The 20,826-nt window shown below is 44.9% G+C and overlaps 1 protein-coding gene, 1 long non-coding RNA gene and 1 other non-coding gene across 21 annotated transcripts in view; 2 read left to right on the top strand and 1 right to left on the bottom strand.

Moving 5' to 3' along the window:
* Nucleotides 1-150, bottom strand: part of LOC112655589 (uncharacterized) — a 32,598-nt gene extending 32,448 nt beyond the window's left edge. For both annotated transcript variants that reach the window (XR_007412974.1, XR_003133801.3), the window contains exon 1: nucleotides 28-150. This is a non-coding gene — a long non-coding RNA (uncharacterized LOC112655589). The remainder of the gene's footprint in view (nucleotides 1-27) is intronic.
* TEX14 (testis expressed 14, intercellular bridge forming factor) overlaps nucleotides 1-20,826 on the top strand; it is a 114,394-nt gene that overhangs the window by 51,210 nt on the left and 42,358 nt on the right. For 12 of the 18 annotated variants that reach the window (XR_003133799.3, XR_003133798.3, XM_025440759.3 and 9 more), the window contains exons 1-9: nucleotides 388-708; nucleotides 935-1,049; nucleotides 5,488-5,653; nucleotides 7,135-7,271; nucleotides 11,336-11,417; nucleotides 12,507-12,637; nucleotides 13,989-14,102; nucleotides 15,133-15,256; nucleotides 17,514-17,692. Coding sequence is in view for 16 of the 18 variants with exons in the window: in XM_025440759.3 (XP_025296544.1) it covers nucleotides 567-708; nucleotides 935-1,049; nucleotides 5,488-5,653; nucleotides 7,135-7,271; nucleotides 11,336-11,417; nucleotides 12,507-12,637; nucleotides 13,989-14,102; nucleotides 15,133-15,256; nucleotides 17,514-17,692 (1,190 nt within the window). In the remaining 2 variants the exon portion in view is untranslated. Of the gene's footprint in view, nucleotides 1-387; nucleotides 743-934; nucleotides 1,050-5,487; nucleotides 5,654-7,134; nucleotides 7,272-11,335; nucleotides 11,418-12,506; nucleotides 12,638-13,988; nucleotides 14,103-15,132; nucleotides 15,257-17,513; nucleotides 17,693-20,826 lie in introns of those variants that run through there. The other 6 variants (XM_049114143.1, XM_025440749.3, XM_049114147.1 and 3 more) reach the window with 6 other exon arrangements.
* Nucleotides 411-624, top strand: LOC112655705 (small nucleolar RNA U3). The gene has a single exon (XR_003133842.1). It is a non-coding gene; the product is annotated as a small nucleolar RNA U3 (small nucleolar RNA).

Below are 20,826 nucleotides of genomic sequence, written 5' to 3'. Positions count from 1 at the left end.
GGGTCATCGGTTTCATCATCCACTTACGTTTCTTCCGCGAAAGGACTCCTCACTTTCACCGTCGGTCTAAACTGAGGCTTGTGCTGAAGTTCCGGCGCGTTTTGTAGTCGTCAGGGTCTACGTAAACCTGAGGAGGCGGAACTACCCGGCAACAGGGTGGGAGGGGTGAGTGGGAAAATGCCCTGCGATTGGCGGCTTATCAGGAGTATGTTAATTAAAGTGATAACTTGAAATGTCTTTTGAAACGCAGCATATTAAAAAACGCTTTGTCCAACTTTGGTAACGGAACAATTTTTTTGGAAAACACTTGCTAATTTACATTTAGGGAAGTTAGTGATGTTAGGAAAAATCACCATTAGTATAATGTGTGTGAGTTTCTTCCACTTCGGAAAGTCGGGGCGTGTGTGGTTAAGACTATACTTTCAGGGATCATTTCTATAGTTTGTTACTAGAGAAGTTTCTCTGAACGTGTAGGGTACCCGAAACCACGAGGAGGAGGCGCAGTGTTCTCTTCTGAGCGTGAAGCCTGCTTTTGGTGTTGCTTATGCAACTGCCAATTGCAATTGATGATCGTTCTTCTCTTCCATTGGAGGAGTAAGAGGGAGAGAACGCAGTCTGAGTGGTTTCTTCTTTTTCTTCGTTCCCAAAAACAGTTTGAAGGGGAGAGGAGGTATTTTAAATTTCTCAGGACGTGCGGTGGGATTGTTGGTGGGTTAACGTACTCGCATTTTAAGATACTAAGGTTGGTTATTGTGTCCCGCTTGTACGGCAGCTTGTTTATGCTTTTGGGGGTTAACTAAGGTGTTCTTTAGGCCTTTAGGAAAAGCTTATAGTACTAAGCATGTAGGAATTTTAGTTTGTATTATGATATGAATTTATCTAGTTTTCAGTAAGTCTTTTGATATTCGTATTGATTCTTGCATTTGTTTTGCAGGAATCTATGTTGATGCGGTTAATTCCCTGGGCCAGACTGCACTTTTTGTTGCAGCATTATTAGGCCTTTCGAAATTAGTTGATGTTCTGGTGGATTATGGATCAGATCCAAATCAGTAAGTATAATATCGGTATCTAGAGAATGCTGCTTTTAAAATGAGTTGGGTCATTTGGAAAATAATTTGAGAAGATATTAAAAGAGCCTTTACTAACTTATTTTAATGAAATACTAGTTGCATAGCTATGTTGAAACGTACTTTTAACTGCTAATAAAGTTTTCTGAGGAGTTTTACTAGGCCCAGTGGTAATAAGTGGAGCTTAATTAATTGGTTACTTTTTAAATAGTACAGTTTGCATATTTCCACGCCAAGTTATGATTTGCATGTTCACTTAAGCAGTTTAACATAACCACCAACCAAGTTCATTAATATACTGGGCATCACTTTTTCAGGATGACTTTCTTTGGGGTCTGTGTGTGGCTCAATCCGTTAAATTAAGCCTTTGGCTCAGATCATAATCCTGAGATTGGGGGGAGGGCTCCCTGCTCAGTAGGGAGCTTGCTTCTCCCCTCCCCCTGCCACTCCCCCTGATTGTGCCCTCTCATTCTCTGTCTCACTCTCAAATAAATAAATAAAATCTTAAAAAAAAAAAAAAAAAGAGGATGACTTGCCTTGCTCTTGTAATTGTGGTCCAAAAGAATCTGTTTAACAGTTGGCCCAACTTTTAGTATGGAACACTGTAACACTTTTGCTTTTCCTAGGGCTTTTCCAGGCACCAGCTCACTTGATCCTCAAAAGCACCTCCTGGAGGAGGGGAGAGCAGATATTTTTACAGTTCCTATTGGACAGAGCCAGAAATAGGTTTTGAACATTTACATGATTCTAGCTGATTTTCACAGGAATTCCAGAATACAATCATAAAATAGCATTCTCATCTTACATGAGGAGGCCCTGTTAATGTACTTTAAAAAGAAAAGGTATTGGGGTGCCTGGGTGGCTCAGTTGGCTAAGCATCTGCCTTCAACAGGATCCTGGGATCCAGGGCTTTCTGCTCAGCAGGGAGCCTGCTTCTCCTCCCTTTGCCTGCCACTCTGCTTACTTGTGTACTCTCTCTCTCCCTGTCAAATAAATAAAAATTAAAAAAGAAAATTAAAAAAGAAAAAGTATTAATGTCAGAAGATTTTGGAGGTTTTTTTTTTTTAAGGTTGTTTGCTTAGTGGAAGAAACATTTAAGCTCGCAAAAGTATAAAGAAAAAACACCAAATGGTATTAGAATTCTGTAACCCAGACATAAATTAATGCAGTGAACATTTTGCTGTTTTATTCTAGACTCACACTCTCCTGTCCTGTATTAATGTTTAATTTCAAAGCTCAGAAAGAAAGGGTTGTCTCACCCTTGTTTGTAGGTAACAGTGTTGTAGGAGGCCACATTGGGAATCCCTGGAATTCTCAGCAAAAATACAGTATTTTCGGGCAGCCCTGGTGGCGCAGCGGTTTAGCGCCACCTGCAGCCCGGGGTTTGATCCTGGGGACCCTGGATCGAGTCCCACATCGGGCTCCCTGCGTGGAGCCTGCTTCTGCCTCTGCCTGTGCCTCTGCCCCCCACCCCTCTCTCTCTCTGTGTCTCTATGAATAAATAAAATCTTAAAAAAATACAGTATTTTCTAGTCATTTGCAATTAGGTCTATTTTGTAGAGGCTTAGAGCTGGATTCTTTAAAGGTCAAATCATTCAAACATTTAATATTCCAGGTTAGGGAGCCGAGGCCCAGAAAATTTAAGTGACTGGTCTATAATGGTGCGTTACTGATTAGAGCTGAGACCAGGAGCCAGGCCTTAAGAACTCAGTTTGATTTACCTTTTTTTAGAAGTCCTAATGATGCCAGGGGGTGGTATGAAAGGATATTGTCAAAGGGAGGAAGGCAAACCCCTTGGTTTTGTATTTTGTGAAATGACCATTTTCATGTGACTTAAAAAATATCTTCTGATCAAGATGAAGGGAAATTTCTGGGGGGAGGTTGTATTACTAAGTGCTCAGAGGAGATTCTGTGACAGCAGGGACCTGTTGAACTCACAAAGTCAGATGCCTGCAGGACCAAGTGGAGTCAATGGGCACAGGCTCTAAGAAGGGTTAGGCTGTCGCTCTTGGGTAGGAAAGGGAGCCAGTAAGGCTAGGTCTTCTAAATTTCCAAGAGGCTGAAAATCCCAATTTTTAATGTGAAACCTTCCAAATGTTAAATATTATCCGTTATTAATTTATTGTTTATTTATTTTTAAGTAGGCTCCACATCTAGCATGGAACCCAACACAGGGCTTGAACTCACAACCCTGAGATCAAGATCTAAGCTGAGATCAAGAGTTGGACGCTTAACCTATTGAGCCATGCAGGTGCTTCATGTCCATTATTTTAAATTCCTTTTTAAAACACTGTGTAGACCAAATGAAACATGTCTCTGGGTTGCCAAAGCACTCTGCAGGCCTCTAGTTTTAACTTCTAGGAGGATATTTTGGCTCATATAGTGCAGTGTGTGATAGGAGACTGACCTAGCAATAGGACAGAGCTCACAATGAGATGTCAAGAGGGTGTAGGCCAGCCTTGTTGGCATTACCTGGAGAACTTGTAAAAAGCACGCATTCCTGGGCCTCATGCTTGCAATTCTATTTAGTCTGGGGTATACTCTTACAGTCTGTATTTTTGACAAATATTCCAGTGGCTCATTAGCTAAATTATGGTACATACATTTGAATACTATACAGCTGTTAAAAACAATGGCGATGGCTTATATGTTGTCTTGTGGAAATTTCTCCAAGATATACTAAGTGGAAAAATGTAAATGCAGAAAAATTTATATAGCATATTCTCTCTTTTTTTAAGAAGATTTTTATTTATTCATGAGAGATGGGATGTTGGGGCAGAGACATAGAGGGAGAAGCAGACTCCATGCAGGGAGCCTGATGTGGGACTCGATCCTGGGACTCTAGGATCACACCCTGAGCTGAAGGCAGACGCTCAACCGCTGAGCCACCCAGCTGTCCCTATATAGCATATTCTTATTCCTACACGTATACACAGAGAACATTTCTGAAAGCGTACAAAAATATGTAACAGTAGTTGCCTTTGACCAAGAGAACCGGGGGTCTGGAACTGGGAGACTTTTTAAAAAATCAATTAATTAATTAATTAATTTATGAGAGACAGAGGCAGAGAGACATAGGCAGAGGGAGACGCAGGCTTCATGCGGGGAGCCCAATGTATGGGACTCAATCCCAGGACTCCAGGATCACTCCCTGAGCCAAAGGCTCAACCACCGAGCCACCCAAGCATCCCTGGGAGACTTTTCTTAAAAGATTTTATTTTATTTATTTTTTTTTTTAATTTTTATTTATTTATGATAGTCACACAGAGAGAGAGGCAGAGACATAGGCAGAGGGAGAAGCAGGCTCCAGGCACTGGGAGCCCGACGTGGGATTCGATCCCGGGTCTCCAGGATCGCGCCCTGGGCCAAAGGCAGGCACTAAACCACTGATCCACCCAGGGATCCCAAAGCTTTATTTTTTAAGTAATCTCTACATTTCAACTTGGGGCTCGGCTCACAACTTGGAGATCAAGAGTCACATGCTCTATTATCTGAGCCAGCCAGGCCTCCCTGAGTTGTAGATTCTTCTTTTTTCTCTTTTAAGATTTCATTTGTTTGTTTGTTTGTTTGTTTGTTTGTTTGTTTGTTTAAGAGTGAGAGAAAGAGAGAGAGTGAGTGAGCATGCATGAGCCGAGGAAGGGGCAGAGGGAGAACCTCTCGGCGGGGAGCCTGACTCAGGGCTCCATCTCAGGACCCTGGGATCATGACCTGAGCTGAAGGCAGCTGCTTAACTCTCTGAGCCCCTGACTTGTAGATGCTGATGCCAAGGTTTTGCAGGTCTCTATTGTAGGATTTGGGAGATAAAGATATTCTCACATGATAGAGATGGTCTCTAGTTAGGCTGTGCTTCACCACCCTGACCCCAGGACACTACAGACATGAAGAAATTATTTTAAAACAGCCACTATCCGGGGACAATGGGAAAAGGAGCAGAGATTTGGAACTAGACTCATACCTGGCTCTGAATCTCAGCTTTGCCCTTTTGTTTCCTCATCGATAAATTGAACATGATACCATCTTGAAGGGTGGGAAGTACAGGTGGAAAAAGAGGATGTGTATAAAGCTTCTGTTGGGGGACACCTGGGTGGCTCAGCAGTTGAGTGTCTGCCTTCGGCTCAGGGTGTGAACCTGCCATCCTGGGACTGAGTCCCGCCTCAGGCTCCCCGTGAAGAGCCTGCTTCTCCCTCTGCCTATGTTTCTCCCTCTCTCTATGTGTCTCTCATGAATAAGTAGATAAAATCTTAAAAAAAAAAAAAAAAAAAGGCTTCTGTTGGCACAGCCTCACAAATGGTATTATAATCCTCCTCTCAAAGGTTGCCTTTGTAGAAAGGGAGCCTTATGTCACCCATTGAATCCCCCCACCTCACTCTGTGGAAGGGAAGAGTGTTATGGACACTGATACTAACACCTCCCCCTCCAGCCGCTGCTTTGATGGAAGCACTCCTGTTCATGCAGCAGCATTTTCAGGCAATCAGTGGATTCTCAGCAAACTGCTGGATGCAGGGGGTGACCTTCGACTGCATGACGAGAGGGGTCGAAATCCGCAGACCTGGGCCCTGACAGCAGGGAAGGAACACAGCACTGCGGTAAGGTGGGCCCACTCTGTAGCCACAGCCAAAGCAAGAGCACTGAGCTGAAAGTCAGGAGCCAGGGGGTAGGGGCTGATCCTGGGCACAGCACAGGGCTTGCAGTGGCCTTGACATTGGCCCTGGACACACAGGCCTGAGTTGAAGCAAGTTAACCAGCTATTAAACTTGAGGCAAGTCTGGTGAACCTTTCTGATCATCTATTCAGTGAGGAGGGAGAACAGTTGCCACTTTGACCATTAACTAGCACTTACTATGCATCAGATGTTCTGAATTAAATTCATTAAATGTTAAGTTATGTAATCTTCACAACTCTATCATATAGGTACTGATAATTGTCCTCATTTTACAGATGCAGAAACTGAGGCCAATTGACATTTTATAACTTGCTGAGGCTGTACACTGGCAGATGTGACCTGTTTGAATGAGGTCTAAATAACATAACAAATATCATGCAGGCACAATACTGGGCACATGTAGGAAAAAGGGAAGTGGGCAGAGTGTTCTGTTCCCTCCCTCTGGTTCCCCACCTCTTTAGCTGTTGGTCTTGGACAACTAATTTTGCTCCTTCTGCCTTAATTTCCTCATCTGCTGAAGGAGAGAGTTGGAGGAAATTTTTTTTCTTTTTAAAAAAATTATTTGAATTCAATTAACATATAGTGTATTATTAGTTTCAGGGGTACAATTTAGTGATTCATCAGTTGTGTCCAATACTCAGTGCTCATTACATCACATGCCCTCCTTAATGCCCATTACCCAGTCACCTCATCCTGCTACCCCCTCCCTTTTAGCAATCCTCAGTTTGTATCCTGTGGTTATCCTATTGTCTCCCTCTCTGATTTTGTCTTGTTTTATTTTTCCCTCCCTTCCCCTATGATCCTTCTCTGTTTTGTTTCTTAAATTCCACATATGAGTGAAATCTTATGATAACTCTTTCTCTGATTGACTTATTTCGCTTAGCATAATACCCTCTAGTTCCATCTACATTGTTGCAAATGGCAAGATTTCATTATTTTTGATGGCTGAATAGTATTCCACTGTGTGTGTGTGTGTGTGTGTGTGTGTGTGTGTGTGTGTGTACTGCATTTTCTTCATCCATTCATCTGTCAGTGGACATCTGGACTCTTTCCATAGCTTGGCTATTGTGACATTGCTGCTATAAACATTGGGATGGAGGTGCCCCTTTGGATCACTACCTTTATGTCTTTGGGGTAAATACCCAGTAGTGCAATAGTTGGGTCGTAGCTCTATTTTCAACTTTCTGAGGAATCAGGAAGTTGGAGGAAATTATTGCCAAATCATCTCCCTAGAAACATTCCATACCTGTAAAAAATCACCTGGGCCCTACCCTTTCCAGAGATTTCCCTGTCAGGGCTTCCTGGCTCCTCAGATCATTCGTGTCAAGCTGTTGCAGTTGGGCTGGAGGCCAGCATAGCCCTTAGTTCACCCCAGCACTGAACGCTTCTTACCATGTGTTGCAGATGGTGGAGTTCATGCAGCGCTGTGCCTCACACATGCAGGCCATCATACAGGGTTTCTCGTATGACCTCCTGAAGAAGATTGATTCCCCTCAGCGGCTCATCTGCAGCCTACCCCGGTTTGGCGGTCTCATACAGGGGTGAGTGCTGCCTTGGGTAGAATGTGATATTTGGTGTCACTCCAGCCTTCCTTGTATGAGCCCTACAGTGTGGTCCACCAAGGTTCCCTCCACATTGGTCCTGTCCAGCATCTGGCCTACTCTAAGTTGGTGAATGCTGACAGGATGTGACTGCTGCAGAAGTGGCCAGAGGAGCACCTTTGGCCACCCTGCATACAGGAACACACAAGAGAAATAAGTTCCGGGCTCTAGTGGGAGCCACCCTGTGGTTGACAAAGAACGAACTTTTCAGGTCTGAGGAGCCCAGCAGAAAAGTCCTCAGCAGAACAGCTAGCTGGCTTTTTTTTTTTCATCTCCCAAACTATGGAAAGAATCTTCTTTTATTCCTAGGATTGCAAAAGAACACAAATGCTTAAGTTAACTTTCTCAAGCTGTTTTAACTTAGTGTGAGAGATCTGCTGCTAGCTAGGTGGGCAGCTCCCCCACCCCCACCTTCCGCAACCCCATCACAGCTGTGGGAGGTGGGCCTTAGGCTTCTTTTCATGCTCAACTACCTAGCTCTTAGGGCTTTATTGACTTAGGGTTTGTACGCAGAGAATCCTTTCTGCTGATGGTGATGGTGTCACTTTCTGTAATCAGGGTTGATAGACTTGTCACACTCTCATAGGCTCCCTCTTCCAGTCCTTCCCTGAGCAAGTCCTGGTTCTCTTCTGATAAGCTGGATACTACTAGCTTCTCAGGAAAGATGAGTTAATTCCCTTGAAGACTAGTTACTCCTAACTGCCACCCCCGCTGCTGCCACTCTTGCCAGTCAGCATCTAAAGCAACCTTTTATTTATTTTTTTAAAAGATTTTATATATTTATTTGACAGAGAAAGAGAGTGCACACAAGCAGGGAGAATGGCAGGCAGAGGGAGGGGAAGAAGCAGGCTCCTCGCTGAGCAGGGAGCCATAGACTCAGGGCTCCATCCCAGGACCCTGAGCTCATGACCAGAGCGGAAGGCAGATGCTTAACCAACTGAGGGCCCTTAGAACAATCTTTTAGGGCAGCCCGGGTGGCTCAGCGGTTTAGCGCCGCCTTCAGCCCAGGGCCTGATCCTGGAGACCAGGGATCAAGTCCCACATCAGACTCCCTGCATGGGGCCTGCTTCTGCCTGTGTCTCTGTCTCTCTGTCTGTCTCGCTCATGAATAATAAATAAAATATTAAAAAAAAAAGAACAACCATTTAAAAATGGAAATCAAGTTGTGCCACTCTCTGCTAAAAACCCTTTAGGGCATTTCCCATAGCTATCAGAACAAACTTCCAAATCCCTCATCTCATGTTGGAGGCCCTGCTGGGCTCAACTCCGCCACCTCCTTGCTTCCCCCTGCAGCTCCCCTTGTGTGGAGCTCCCTCATTCAGAGTTTGGAGAGACTTGCCCCAGTTTGTAGTGATTATATTTATATGTGTTCTTGCCTGTTTCTAATAAGACCAAACACTGCCAACTGAGAAAAGGAGGCAAAATTGAACAAGAGACAAAAAAGCCTTTTTTGAGGTCTCAGAATTGCAACTCAGAGAGCACAGAATCTGGTAGCAAGCAGAAAAGTGGAGAAAGTGAGCCTTTTTTTATGAGAAAGAAGGAGGAGGTAATTATATAACTTAGATAAAAAAGAAAAGAGGGAAAAAAACCTCTGCTAACTGGTGTTAACTGCTTGAGTTGTTTTGGTTACTCTCTATTACATTGGTGCTATCAAATGAAACTATTCTTGGTAGGCATTAGTTAACTTTTCTGTCTTAACGTTCCTACCAAGTTTTATGGTGTGAATGCCATGTGTTCTGTTGAATTTTATGGGCAACTACATGGAAAACTGTTGCTGCTTCAGGCCCAGTTCAGGAGTTTATTAGTTAGAAAGGAAGATGGAGCTTCAAAATGGAATCTCTCACATCCAGAAATTTTTTTAAAAAATTTTATTTATTCATGAGAGACACACAGAGAGAGAGAGGCAGAGACACAGGCAGAGGGAGAAGCAGGCTCCATTCAGGGAGCCCGATGTGGGACTCAATCCGGGGTGTCCAGGATCACACCCTGGGCTGAAGGCAGCTCCAAACCGCTGAGCCACCAGGGCTGCTCATGTCCAGAAATTTTATATAATTCCACAGTGCCAAGAGGGCAGGGCCTGTGACTGTCTCACTTATTGCCAGCCCTTCACAGTTTGTCGTGCAGTAGGGCTGAGTTCAAGGTGAGGAGCTACATGGGCCAGCCTCAAGGAAAATCAAAGTGAAGTGTTGAGAAACTTTAAAAAAGTCAGTTACTAATCTAGATGTAGCATTTATTTTATAGTTAGATGAAACATTATTTTTTTATGGGTTGGGCCACAGAGTGCTTAATGGGAAGTACAGTGGAAGTACACATATCCCCTTTTTTTAATAGAAAGAAACCACATGGACCCTTGAGATAAGAATTGGCTTCTCAGATCTGTGAATGGGGCCATGTTCAGATAAGATTCCTCATAGATACATATTTACACAGATCCTGGTTGGGGGGAAGAAAATAAAAGCACTGAATTGAGAAGAACATATGGCTTTATGGTTGTAGATAGCTGGAGTCCATTTTCTTCCTTCCACCCAGCTAAGTTTACTTACATAGACATGGCCTGAGAAATTGAGGTAAAAGAGCAAGAAGTGTTGGTCTTATTGCAATTGTTGCCCAGGTCCCTGCTGGAGAACCGCTAGTTCTGCTGCTGAAACAGCTCTATCCTCTGAAGAGCCACTCACACAGCCAGAAGGCCCCAGATGGGAAGGGGGAGCCTTATCAGTGGAGTCAGTGGGGAAGCCTGCCATTGCTGCCACTTCAAAATCTGTTCCCTTACCCAGGAAACAGTTGCTGTCCCCTGTTTAAAGCTTAAAGAGAGGAAGGGACGGCCTGGTCTGAGTTGCCAAGGAGATAGAGCCTAAAAGTACTTCCAGAAGCAGAAGTAAAGAATTTACCTCTGTTCATGAAAAGTGAGCATACAGAGACTCACAGAGCTGACATGAGGTGAGGATGAGTACATGCTGACACCTGCCACTCCTTTGCCACTTGCTAAGGAAGGGAACAGGGCTCCAGCAGTAGCAGAATGTTTTGTCTTTCAATTTGAGCCTAAACTACTCAATCAGAAAGCATTAACCGAGTACCTCCTGTATGCATGGCACTGTGTCAGCCTCTGGGACCGAAAGAAATATAAACCGCTCCTTTCAAGATACCTGCTGTTAATGAGGGTCTCAGTGTGCAGGTGGTGGTTTGGGTGGATATGTAGGGAAAGCAGTGGTGGAATGAGCAGCATCAGGGTCTGGTCCCTCCTGCTGCTCTATGACCCTAGGCCAGCAGGTTTCTCGTCTCTGGGCTTCATTTGTCCCATCTATAAAAATAAAAGTTGAATAAGATATGTTTTGATTCTTTCCAACTTTGACCCATTTGAATTCATTATTTATTGCTGCGTAATGAATCCACACCAACCCCCAGCCCCCCAACCTTAGCACTTTCAAATAGCAATAAACATTTGTGTCTCACACGATTTCTGTGGGTCAAGACTCAGGGAAAGGCTTAGCTGTATGGACCTGGTTCAGGGTTTCTTATGAAGGTGTAGTCAAGATGTCAGGTGGGGCTTTATCATCTGAAGGTTTGACTGGGACTGGAGGATCCAGTTCCAAGATGGCATACTCACATCTTGGAACAAGGTGTTAGGCCTCTCCGTAGGGCTACTAGAGTGTTCTCACAACATGGCAGCTGGCCTCCTTCAAAGCAAGTAATCAGAGCGTTATCAGAACGGAAGCCCTGGTGGATCTAGCCTTGGAATTCAGCCACTCCATTGCTTCAGTGTCCAGTTGGGCTAACAAGTCTGCCCTGTGACCTGTTAGGGGTTTCACAAAGGCAGGATTATTACCAGGAGGTAGAAATCATAGGGCCCTCTCATAGGCTGCCAATTATGTCATCTGTAGTTCTATGATAAGAAGTCAAGTAGTAATGACAAAATGAACTACACATTCTCATAGCTTGGCTCAGCATTGTTCCTTTGGATATGGGTGGTTAATTCTTACTTTTCTCCCTTTTAAAAATATTTCTAGAAACCCTAATGGCTCTCCTAACCGACTGCTTAAAGCTGGAGTCATTTCTGCACAAAATATCTACAGCTTTGGCTTTGGGAAGGTAAGAGGTTGTTGCTGACACCATGCATTTTTCAGGGCCAACTGGAGAGCCACCTGGCCCTGACTCTGGCCTCCTACCCCCAACTTTATCCAATTCTTCCTTGTCGTCTCCAGAGAAGTAGTTCTCTTCTTTTACTACTTCTGCCAGACAGAGACCCCTCAGTGCTCCTGTCCTTACTGAAAAATGGATAAAGCCCTGGAAGGTTTCCTTGAATGACCTTGGGCTACGTTTGGGGAGTTTAGAAAATGATCCTTTAATTAATTCCCTGTGAGGGTCCCAGACTTGTCTCCTTGAAGAGAAGCAGAGCTACACTGACCCCTGGAGTCGTGTGTGTGTGTGTGTGTGTGTGTGTGTGTGTGTGTGTGTGTGTTTGAAGTTTATTTATGTATTTATTTAAGTAGTCTCTACACCCAGGGGCTTGAATTCAGGATCCTGACATGAAGAGTCATAGGCTCCTCTGACTGAGCCTTCCAGGCCGCCCACACTTCCTTGGGTCTTACTTGCGATTGACTTGCCCTCTATAAATTTTTGTTGAAATGCCTTTAAGGAATTGAGATTTTGAAATGAGAAACATTTTGAGGTAAAATAGTATCTTTCGGGTTCTTGGTTCTGCCCATCAAAGAGGGACATTTGGGAATGTAGCTGGGTGTCTGGTTGCTGCTTGCTGATAGTTTAGACTCCAGGCCTGCAGTATGTTGGTTGTGCTGAGGCAGCCTTGTGGAGGAGGGGTGGTCAGGAATGTCAGCTCTGGCCACATGTGGGTCTGGGTTCTGTGGGTGCCATAAGAGGCCTCTGAGCCACAGCCTGGTACTTCAGGCAGGCATCTGACCTCTTTTCATGAGCCTGGTACTTCAGGCAGGCATCTGACCTCTTTTCATGAGCTTTTCATGAGCTTGGAAGGGAAAGAGTATTACAACCTTGCAGGGTTTCTAGGCAGATTAAAAATCATACAAATTAAAAATGTCCAGAGCATAGGCAAGCTCAGCAAGTTAGTATAGCTATCGTTATTTTAGCTCGCTGACAGGATTCTTGGGGCATTTTACTTTTCCTCTTTTCTCCCCTTGATTTGAAGCTGTGCTCTCCTTTCAGTTTTATCTGATGGGGGGAGCGCAGCTGGCCTATCTAGGATCTCTCCCAGTAATTGGAGAAAAGGAAGTGATTCAAGCTGATGATGAGCCTACTTTCTCTTTCTTCAGTGGCCCCTACATGGTCATGACCAAGTAAGTAGAAGCTGGCCTGTGGGAGGTCTGATGTAGTCTTGCAGGAAGGGTGGGCTTCATGTGACTCCCTTATGTGTGGAGGCTTTCTCTTCAAACATAGGGAAACGCTGAAGAACATATGTCTAAATCAGTTTCTCAGCCTGGACACCATTGTTGATTTGGGCTGGTATCCTTTGTTGTTGGGGGCTGTCCTGTGTATTGTAGGATTTTAAGAACATCTCTGGTTACTACTCACTAGATTCCAGTAGAGTTTCTGTTCCCCTCCTTCCCCCACAGTTATGACTGTGACAACCAGAGTGTCTACAGACATTGCCAGATTCCAGCCCCTCCTCCCCCACCCCATTGAGAACAACTCCTCTAAAAGATTACTCATGATGGTGTTCTAACTTCTCTGTTTTCTGGAGAGTTTGAGGCAACTTACTGTCTGGCTTCTGAGAGAGTCCAGAGGGTATTGACTGGGGCCTCAGTGGAAACCAGAACAAGTATCAGCTACAGCTCTCAGCAGGGGTGGCAGTAACGGGATTTGGCTATGACAGAAGTCCCTGGGGTGTTCTCAGTCCCCAGGGACCTGACCCCTGCAGGGTCCTGAGAATTGTCCTGGCCACGGTCTCTTACTCTTCTTGAACCTGAATGCTTCTTCCCTGCCTAGAAACACCCTTCCAAAAAGGCCTCTACCAGCCTCCTGAGGCCTTCTGTCCCCTACAGATATACCCCCTGTTTCCTGCCTATGCCACAGATTTGTGGTCTTTATCCAAGTCATCAGTACCTTTCACCCAGCCTGGCCTCCTATCCGACCTCCCATTCTCTGACTATATTTTCCTGACACCCCCCTCCCTACCAGTGCCCACACTACTGATGCTGTTGCCTTTCTACTTTTTTTTTTTTAAAGATTTTATTAATTTATTCATGAGAGATAGAGAGAGAGAGAGAGGCAGAGACCTAGGCAGAAGGAGAAGCAGGCTCCATGCAGGGAGCCCGATGTGGGACTTGATCCTGGGACTCTGGAATCATGCCCTGAACCAAAGGCAGACGCTCAACCACTGAGCCACCCAGGCGTCCCTGCTGGGTGGCGATCAGTGCCTGATCGAGTCACTCCCTCCCTTGAATACTTCAGTGACTTCTTGCCACCTATAATAAGTTCCGTAGGGGAAAAAAAAGTTCCCTAGGGTGCTTTAGGATATGGGGATAGAGGGAGGAAGAGGAGGAAGGAGAAGGGAAGAAGAGGAAGAGGGAGGACTCAAGGGTGCAGGGTTGGGGGCTCTTTGTAGATTCTGTGTAATGTTACTTCTCTAGTCTTTGGCTGGGAGAGCTGCTCATTCCCTGCTGCTGACACTTTTTCCTGCCCTTGTAGCCTGGTGTGGAACGGGAGCAGGGTCACAGTGAAGGAGCTGAATCTCCCCACCCACCCTCACTGCAGCAGGCTTAGGCTGGCTGATTTGTTAATTGCAGAGCAGGAGCACAGCAGGTAAGAAGGAAGTCCAGTGGCCTGGTATCTTATAGTCCAGATCTCTTTATAGACCCAGGTTCAGAGCTAAACAGTGCTGTCTCTGGGGTGTGGAGACAAGCTCCCCTCAACCTCAGCATTTCCTGACTGTTGAAGTGGGTTCATTTGACTTCCAAGGGCTACCGAGAGAGAAGGAGGGATTAATGGATAGCCTGAGTGGTGGGAATGGTGGTGGTGAGGGGCTTAATTCTGTTAGCTGATTGACTTCCCATTACTCTTGTTTCTGGTGTTCCAGCCTCCAGTCCAGCCATTTCCCTGAAGCCTCCCCCTTTTTGGCCTTATGCCCATCAAGACAGCCATGCATAGTCCTATCTTCATGGCTGTGCATGAGATTCACACAACTGAGGAGCTGAGTCTCTGTGAGGACATGCCCATGAGTGTACCTTAATACCTTAGGTTTTCAGGGTTAGTCCTTCAGGTCTTGCTGAGACAGGATCTTAGTTCAGAATTTTACTCTAGGAGTGCTGAGTGAATGGATCAGGTTTCTACTCAGGCCACTCAACCCCTGCAAGAGTTATGTCAGAGGCCAGACTCTTCCTTCTGGGGAAGTCAGCCTAAGGGGATCCAAGGAGGCTGGAAGGATGCATATACACAGTGTGGACTTTGACATGAGACTGAGAGTGTGTGACCTTGGGCAGGTTCCTGACATCTCCCAGACCTTGGTTTCCTTATCTTGAAAATGAGTATAATGATATATTTCTTATAAGTGGTTGTTAGGATGTAGATGACTTATACAAAATGTCTTTATCAGTAGCTCTTGGTGACATTGTAATTGTTGTTACTAATGACTCTAAGCTCTCAGGCTTCAGTGAGAGGCCGTAGATTCCCATACTCCTATCTCTCCACCTATCCTGTTTTCTTAGAAAGACATTGTGTACAGATGGTATTTGTTTAGAGTATGTTCAAGGGGCCTAGAAGGAAGGAAAGCACCCAGTTTTTTCCTCACGTCTTCCTTCCTTCTTCCTCATTTGAAGCTTCTTTTGTTTTGTAGCAAGCTCCGGCACCCCCACCTGCTGCAGCTGATGGCTGTGTGCCTATCCCAGGACCTAGAGAAGACCCGTCTTGTGTATGAGCGCATCACTGTCGGTACACTGTTCAGTGTCCTCCATGAACGGGTAAATGGCTGTTTCTGTATATTTTGTCTTGCTGCCCTCCCCACTGCCCTCTTCTCCCTACCCCAGCAGTGAAGTTCCCATCTGTGTATGTGGGGAAGATAAACCTCCTAATTCTTTACTTTCTATAACTATATATGCACCATTTAAGGCTAATAACGCACCTGGTTGGAACTAGTGTGATTTTATTGCTGGTTGTCCTGTTTCTTCATCAGACCTCTAAGTTCAACAGACCCAGGAAACACACAGATGCATTTCTAGCTAACTATAATCAAACAGCCCTTGGCTTTAATTACCTGTATTTTCACTTGTGCCTTTCAGGGCCTTTGCTGTAGAAAGAGGTTTGTTTACATACAGACCTGTATCACCACTCCCTCTCACTTTGCAAATTTCCTTGTGGGAACATCTTCCAGGGCCCACAGACTCCCTAGAAAGTGTGCTTTGGGCTAAGATGTGGCTTTAGAGAGGTCCTGAAGCATTTGCTTTTCTTTCTCCATGACTTTGTTCTAAAGACCCTGGGCAGGAATGAGAAGAGACCCTCCAGGAAGGGCCCTTCCCCAAAATGGCTAGCCATTCCTCCTGCCTGAGGACTTCCTATTAGTGTTATTTCTCTTCCCCTCCCCTTTCCTCTTCTGTCATCTGATGAAGGCATTACCTTAAAATGCCATTTCTCTGGGGAACAGGATAGAGAGCCCAGAAATAAACCCACACTTATGTGGTTAGGTAACATGCAGCAAAGGAGGCAAGAACATATAATGGGGAAAAGACAATCTCTTTATCAAATGTTTTCAGGAAAACTGGGTAGCTACAAGCAGAATGAAACTGGACCACTTTGTTACACCATACACAAAAATAAAATGGATTACAGATCTAAATGTGAGCCCTCAAACAAACTGCTGAAACAAATCATAGTAATCTCTTGGAAATGGACCTTAAAGACATATTTAAGAATATGTTTCCTCAGGCAAGGGAAGCAAAAGCAAGAGTAAACAATTGGAACTACACCAAAATTAAAAGCTTTTGCACAAACAGCAAAAACCATCAACAAAACAAAAAGGCAAAAAAAAAAAAAACAAAAAAACAAAAAACAAAAAGGCATCCGACTAAATGGAAGATGATATCCAAAATACATAAAGAAGTTATTCAACTGACTACAACCACACACACACACACACACACACACACACACACACAAAGCCAAATAATCCCATTAAAATGGGCAGAGGACCTAGATAAACATTTTTCCAAAGAAGACCTGCAGATGGCAAACAGACATATGAGAAGATATTCAGCATCACTCATCATTAGGGAAATGCAAATCAAAACACCAGTCAGAATGGCTAGACTTAGAAAGACAAGAAAAAACAAATATTGGCGAGACTGTGGAGAAGGAACCCTTGTGCATTGTTGATGAGCATATAAATTGGTGCATCCATTGCAGAAAATAGTAGAGAGGTTTCTTTTTTCTCTTTTTTTTAAAGATTTCATTTATTTATTCATGAAAGACACAGAGGTGTCTGCCTCTCTCTCTCTCTGCCTGTGTCTCTGCCTCTCTCTCTCCCCGTGTCTCTCATGAATAAATAAATAAAATCTTAAAAAAAAGAGTTATATTAAAAAAATAATACTGTAATAAAGTGTGGTGACAGGTGATGACTACACTTATCGTGGTATTGTGTAATGTATAGAATTACTGAATTACTGTGTTGTATATCTGACACTAATACAACATTGTATGTCAATCATACTTCAATAATAATTTTTTTTTTTTTTAAAGAATGCCATTTCTCTGAGGAGAGACTTTAGTCAGCTAGGGACATTAGTGTGAATGAATTCCTTTCCTCTTAGGATCAGTCATCTGACTGGGGCAGGGGTGGGCCTGTCCTTTAAGCATCTGGGTTCTTCCAGCAATACAGGCTTAGGTGAGGGGATGCAGGACTGGCTCTGTTGGTAGTGGTGTGGTGGTGGTGAGCCCACCCCGAATACCAGGCTTTGAGAACATTTTGGTTTTTTTGTGGTGTGAAGCAGCTCCGTTTAGGGAAAAGTCAATCTTTGGAGCCAGGTGGATTGGAAGGGGGTACTAGGTCAGTGGGACTTTAGGCCAGTCACCTAATTTCCCTGAGCTTTAGGTTCCCCTTTTGTAAAATGGGGACTCTAGGTAGCTGTGAGGATCAATTGAAAAAACTTTAGAAACTGCAAAGCATTCTGCAGCATCTAGAGCCCAGTCCCTCTTGTTCCTGGCCATTTTATCCCTTAATTCCAGCGGTCCCAGTTCCCCGTGCTGCACATGGAGGTGATTGTGCACCTACTGCTCCAGATCTCTGATGCCCTGAGATACTTGCACTCCCGAGGCTTCATCCACCGCTCCCTCAGCTCCTACGCCATCCACATCATCTCCACAGGGGAAGCAAGGCTAACCAACCTGGAGTACATGATGGAAAGGTGGGTGCTGTAGAGAAAGAGCCTGATCTGGGTGGGCCTCTTCCTCGTTGGTGGGCCAAACTGTTCATCATTGGGGAAAGCGGTTTCCTAAATGCCTTGCCCTGTCTGCCAAGGTTAGTGGGACTTCAGGTTACTTACTTCTGTTCAGGACATTCTCATTTTAATAAACATTTAACAAACAAGGGCCCATATTAGCCAATATATGTAAATGCTCTAACTATCCACTTCAAAATTTTCAGTGGCTTAACACAATCGAGATGTGTACATTACAGCCTAGTGTGTATGTTGAAGGGGGAGCACCCACTGTGTTCCAAGTTCCTCCCATCTGTAGTTCTGCTGTCCCCAGGCCTCAATCTCCCACTTTGTTCTCTGCATTGCTGATCAGTGAAGAGAGGGCATAGAGGGGCAAATGGTATTTAGGGGGCAGCCTGAAGTGGCTGTGTCATTGCTTTCTGCTTCGTGGTTCCTTCCTTGCTGCAGGGAGGCTGGGAAGTGTCAGAGCTGTGAATCCTGGAAGGAGAGAGAAGGTGATGGGTGCTGATGAGCATCACAGTGGGTCACATGCACTACTTCTGGGCCAGGTGCTTGGCTAGGTGGGCACTAAGGGCATTCCCTGCCTCTGAGGGGCTCAGTGAAGTGAGGGGACAGAGACAAAAACAACCTCCTCATTCAAGGGATGGTGGGTGTGCTTTATTTCCCATTTGGCAGGAGTCAAAGTCCTGAGAGTTGGGGGATATGTGCCATCTCTTGTCCCTAGGCAGAGGATCCCTGCACTTCTTGCTGCCTTCCGTAGCTCTGAGCCTTCAGCCCATTGTTGGTTCTGCTCTGCTGTGAAGCTTCAGCCTTGCTCAGTCCTGCCTACCTTGGTTAAATCTTTGTCCCCACCTACTGTCCGGTTACTGAGGCTTTGTTTCAGAGTCTCTCTGGTCATTGCTTCTCACATACTCTGTAATAGGTTTTTCTCATGATGTGAAAAGCTCTGTGAGGGCAGGGATTTCTGTTTTATCCACTGCTGTATCTCAAATGCATAGAACAGGCCTTCACATGGTAGGTACTCAGCATATGTTTTCAAATGAATGAAACAGAAAGACTTACTTCCCAGACCATGGGTGCCCCTAGCCTTTCTTCCTGCAGAGGAGAGTCGGGGGCTTGGCTCATTTGGCTCCAAGGGCCTTCATGAAGAGTTTGAATTATTCTTATCCTAAGAACACCAGGGTGTAATGAAGGGCTTTTTCTCTTCTTTCTTTCTTTCTTTTTTAATAAGCAAAATGGTGTTGTGGATGATTGGTAGGCTAAAAAGGTCACTCTGGCTTCTACATGTGAAGAAGGGGATGAGAGGGGTAGAGGAGCAGTTAGGGTGTGACGGCAGCAGTTTTCCCTGTGAGTACTGGTAGAGGCCAGACAACTGTCTCCAGGCAAGCTGTTCAGCCTGGGATCTGGTCCATTCTCAGTTCCAGTTTGAACCTTCCAGTGTCTCCCCAGTACCTAGAAGACTAAGTCCAGACACCTGGCAGGGTGTGGAAGCCTTTAAGGTTGGGCCCCCCCTCCAGTGCCAGCCTCATTGCTTCCCGCTCCCTACCTGGCATCTGAAACTGCTTTCAGTCTAAGCTGTTTCTGGGTGCTGCTCCCCATACCTAGAATAGTTGGTACTCATCTGTTTATCCTCTTAAACTCAGGTACAGTCCCACCACACTCATGAAGCCTATAATGAAGCCCTGGTCCCTGAGCACTTTGTGTATTACATTCCTCCGCAGCCTAGTGTGTCTGCCCCACCAGATGGTGACCTCTGAGAGGGCAGGGTCCGTGCATGTTCATTTTCAGCTCAGGACCTGCCACATAGTAAGTGCTCGATTGAATGTGAGCAGATGAGGGAACAGAGTCTAGATGTTTGAATGTCGATTAAGTGAACAGACGAGTCCAGATGATGGGAAAACTTAAAATGGTTCAGAATGGGATTGACCACTTGGGCTGTGTGCAGAAGCAGGAGAAACTAAAGAATTTGGGCATTTTTGCCTTTGGTAACAGCAGACAGGCTTTTCAGGAAAACTGTGGCAGAGTCCAAGGTATTTGCTGGGTATAGAGTGCCATCTGTTGTTGACATGGAGGCATGACCGTTTCTTCTTCCTGAGCTCTCCAAGAGAAATATGAATCCTAGAGTGAAGAAGAACTTTGGAGATGGCTTAGCCCAGCCTTATCTTTTACAGGTGAGGAAACAGGCCCAGAGCGGGGAAAAGATGGTCTCAAGTTACCTGGCTGTGGCTAGAACCAAGTGGTAGGAGAATGTTCCCTGGCTCTGGGAGCAGAATGGATTGGAGGTTGAAGATAGGAAGCCCAGGCAGGAGGCCACAGTGTGGGGCCTGATGGTGACCAAGGAATTAGAATAGAAGTGAAAAATGTGAGATGCATTGAGGAACTGGGATCCACAGATTGGTCAAGTGAGGGGCTGGGAGGTAACTGAGTAGGAAGGTAAGGTGGTGTGTGTTTTCTTTTGGGTTTGTTGACCTCAGAATGGAACTTCAGGCAGAAATGTCAGTCAGCAAGCAATTACAGCCACAACAGCATACCTTCTGTGTGTGTGTGTGTGTGTGTGTGTGTGTGTGTGTGTGTGTTTAAAGGATTTTATTTATTTATTCATGAAAGACAGAGAGAGAGAGAGAGGCAGAGACACAGGCAGAGGGAGAAGCAGGCTCCATGCAGGGAGCCTGATGTAGGATTCGATCCCAGGTCTCCAGGATCACGCCCTGGGACAAAGGCAGACGTTAAACCACTGAGCCACCCTGGGATCCCCTAGCATACCTTCTTTGGAAACTGATAACATGAGCTGAGATCTAAGAATCCAGACTAACTTTCAATTCCACATTTATTTTTGGTAACACCCTATTTGAGCTAGTTTGTTTGTTGAATGTTATTGCCAAGGGTAACACTCCCATCTCGTGGTATAAAAATGATATAGCCATTTTTCTTATTCTTCAAATCCTTATTAATGGAATCTTTAGAACTGGAATTGACTTTGCAACTGGTATTGCATAGCTGTAGCCAAATGTAATTTTAATAATGTCAGAACTGAAGCCTAGAAAAATAACTGCCCCAGAATGACAGCCAGAAAAGAAGCTTCCCACAGCTAGTTTTAATAG

This window comes from Canis lupus, chromosome 9, assembly GCF_003254725.2.
Source record: "Canis lupus dingo isolate Sandy chromosome 9, ASM325472v2, whole genome shotgun sequence".
In the NCBI taxonomy this organism is placed as follows: domain Eukaryota; kingdom Metazoa; phylum Chordata; class Mammalia; order Carnivora; family Canidae; genus Canis; species Canis lupus.
The sequence above is the reverse complement of the archived record's forward strand: the minus strand, read 5'-3'. Positions and strand labels throughout refer to the sequence as shown.